This window comes from Rutidosis leptorrhynchoides, chromosome 2 (assembly GCF_046630445.1).
Source record: "Rutidosis leptorrhynchoides isolate AG116_Rl617_1_P2 chromosome 2, CSIRO_AGI_Rlap_v1, whole genome shotgun sequence".
Classification (NCBI taxonomy): Eukaryota; Viridiplantae; Streptophyta; class Magnoliopsida; order Asterales; family Asteraceae; genus Rutidosis; species Rutidosis leptorrhynchoides.
The window spans coordinates 574,491,686-574,494,431 of record NC_092334.1 but is presented as its reverse complement, the minus strand read 5'-3'; the positions used below and the strand labels follow the sequence as shown (position 1 = coordinate 574,494,431).

Below are 2,746 nucleotides of genomic sequence, written 5' to 3'. Positions count from 1 at the left end.
GAACACCAAAATCACAAGATTAAGCAAGTCAATTTTCATAATGAACTAGTTACATCAAAATATCAAAAACGAGCATACAAATCACATAATCATACTAGACTTGAGCCATAGACACTAATTAACAACCTTATAAGTTAAAAATCTCAAGAACATATAAATTAGTGATTTTAGAAAGTTACCCAAACTTGATGAAATCGGTATGGAATCGAAGAGGAAGATGCGAGGATTCCAAATATGTAATTTGTTTGGATTGAAGCTTGACCGATTTGATTTAGATGATAAATCCTTGAAATGAAGAATTAGAGAAAATGGTGGAAGTAATTTAGAAAAAGGGAAATGAAATGAAAAAGGAGTGGGGAGGTGGTTGACTAGTCAAAAAGCTAGTCACCACTTTGGTATTTTGGCGAAACTAGTCCCTCGAGTTCGATTGCGGGTGCGTTAAATTACCTAAACATGATAATTTAAAACGCGTATTAACGGGAGATGTTATAAACATACAACGGAGTTTAAAATAGTTTAACGGAAAAGTAAACGGAAAAAGGCGGGATGTTACATGAAGAAAGTGATGATGTAGCAGACATGGAGCTTACTTATCAACTCTATGATGATGATGATGTTAGGCATGACAAAGATGGATCTGCTCATATTGACGATTATGACGAATGTGTGGTTTATGATTTTCAAAAACCATAGACAGAGACAGAAACAGGTATATTTGATTTAATGGCTAAAAGTTTTTTGTGCGTAGCCTTATGTATTATAACTTTCATTAGCACCTTTTTTTGATACACAAATGATTATTATTCCAATGCAGAAGTAATCAATAACGATGAGCTTATCAGAGATGAGATGAAACCTACACAAACTACAGGTGACTCATGTTTTGTTTGTTTATATGTATTATTAAACGAAATTTGTTGGTTATACAGTATATTTATTGTATAAACATATTCTCAATCATGTTTAAAATTTTAGGTGAAGTGATTCCCAGTAGAAAGAGAGGACCTACAAGTATGACCGATGTTTGGAATCAAAAGCCAGGCTGTCGTATTACTGTTGCTGTTAATCCACTCGGTCAACCTATTTGTGAAAACACTAGTAAGCTCACCCATTTCTTGGGAACAATTGCACGTAGTTGCAAGCATTGCCCAATTGATTTACCATGGACTAAAGTTTCTAAAGATCAAAAGAAAGAGATGATTAAAACAATAAGGGTATGTAATAATATTAATTCGTATGTTAAAGACATAATCTGTTTTGGTTATCTCAACTAATTAATCTGTTTTGTCTCCAGTCAAAGTTTATTATTCCAAAACATGCGGATAGGTGGTTGCTAAAATCAATTGGCAGGAAAGTCAAAAATTGGAGGGCAAGGTTGAAGAAGAAACACTGGGATTCATCAAAATCATTTAGGAAGCAAGTCAAATCAAGGCCACCAGAACTTGAAAAAGCAATATGGAAGAGTCTGGTTACTATGTGGAATAATGAAGCTGTTCAGGTATTAACAAAAATTCAAATTACTTGCTTTCATAAACGATATATAAAATTCCCATTTCAGGAGAAATGTAAGAAAAACAAAGCAAACCGGGCAAAAAAGGTTATGGTGCAGGTCACCGGTAAAAAGAGCTATGCACGTATACGTGAAGAGCTCAAGGTAATTTTGACTGACAATTATTACTACACTATAAGGATATCCATTTGTTAGTACTTATTCATTTTTATTTTTTTTAAAACAGGCTAAAGAGGGCAAATCTCCAACTCGAATGACTATGTTTAAAAAATGTTTTTCCAGAGGAGGCGCTACTAAGTGTGAAGCAGCTAAATCCGCAATTGTAAGTATTATATTTAATTTCAGATTGCGTTATACAAGTTATTGATATATATGTAGGAGTGGTTGTGTAAAAACTGTAATTATCCACAGTTTGTATTGATCTATTCTGTATATTACATATAATTAGTACGTCATGGCCATTATCAACTGCAATTAATAACTGTATTGTAAAATCAATCTCATTCTGTATACTACAGTTAATTGCATCATGGCCATTATCAGACTGCTCAGAATTGTTTGTAAGGATCTATCTTATTATGTATATCAAACTTTTCATTTATTTCATTAAATGCAGAAAACCATGGATGACCTAACTAAAGATCTACCTGAAGAAAAAGTAGATGCGCCTGGACCGGATGATGTTTTTGCTCAAGTTGTGGACAACAATAAATATGGGGCAGCCGACATGTATGGATTAGGTGTGCGACAAGCTGATCTGTGGGGTAATATACCTAGTCGCAATGCTGTTCTTATAGAAAACGTTAAACTTAAGTCTGACAATGAAGTACTTGTGGAAGAAAATACAAATCTAAAAGCTAAGTTGTTAGATAAGAATGGTTCAGTTGATGAAGATAACACAGGAGCACAGGGCGACACTAGAGTCAATGTACCTCCACGTCCACGTCTTAAGGTATTTTAATAATTAAAACCACAATGTGTCTGATTATGTTTTTTTTTTTTACCTTCATACATGCTTGTTGATAACGGTACTCTAGGTCGGAGATGAAGTTTTTCTCCACAACATTGTTACGTACGAGAAGGTAGCAAAAGCATGGTTGAGGAGTATGGATCCAACAACGGAAGTTGGCGGTATTGAGATTGGAGAGGATTGGTGTAGCGTAGAAGTTCAAGCGATCATTAAAAGGGGTTCATTATTGGTCAGGCCATTTGATCTGTTTATGCGAGTTGAAGATG

The 2,746-nt window shown here is 34.4% G+C and overlaps 1 protein-coding gene across 1 annotated transcript; it reads left to right on the top strand.

The window, feature by feature from the left end:
• Nucleotides 1-579: 579 nt before the first annotated feature.
• On the top strand, nt 580-2,471 carry LOC139889832 (uncharacterized). The gene is made up of 6 exons (XM_071872755.1): nt 580-664; nt 976-1,214; nt 1,295-1,498; nt 1,559-1,654; nt 1,737-1,832; nt 2,127-2,471. The coding sequence occupies exons 1-6, from the start codon at nt 580-582 to the stop codon at nt 2,469-2,471; spliced, it is 1,065 nt and encodes a 354-aa protein (XP_071728856.1).
• The last annotated feature ends 275 nt before the right edge of the window (nt 2,472-2,746 follow it).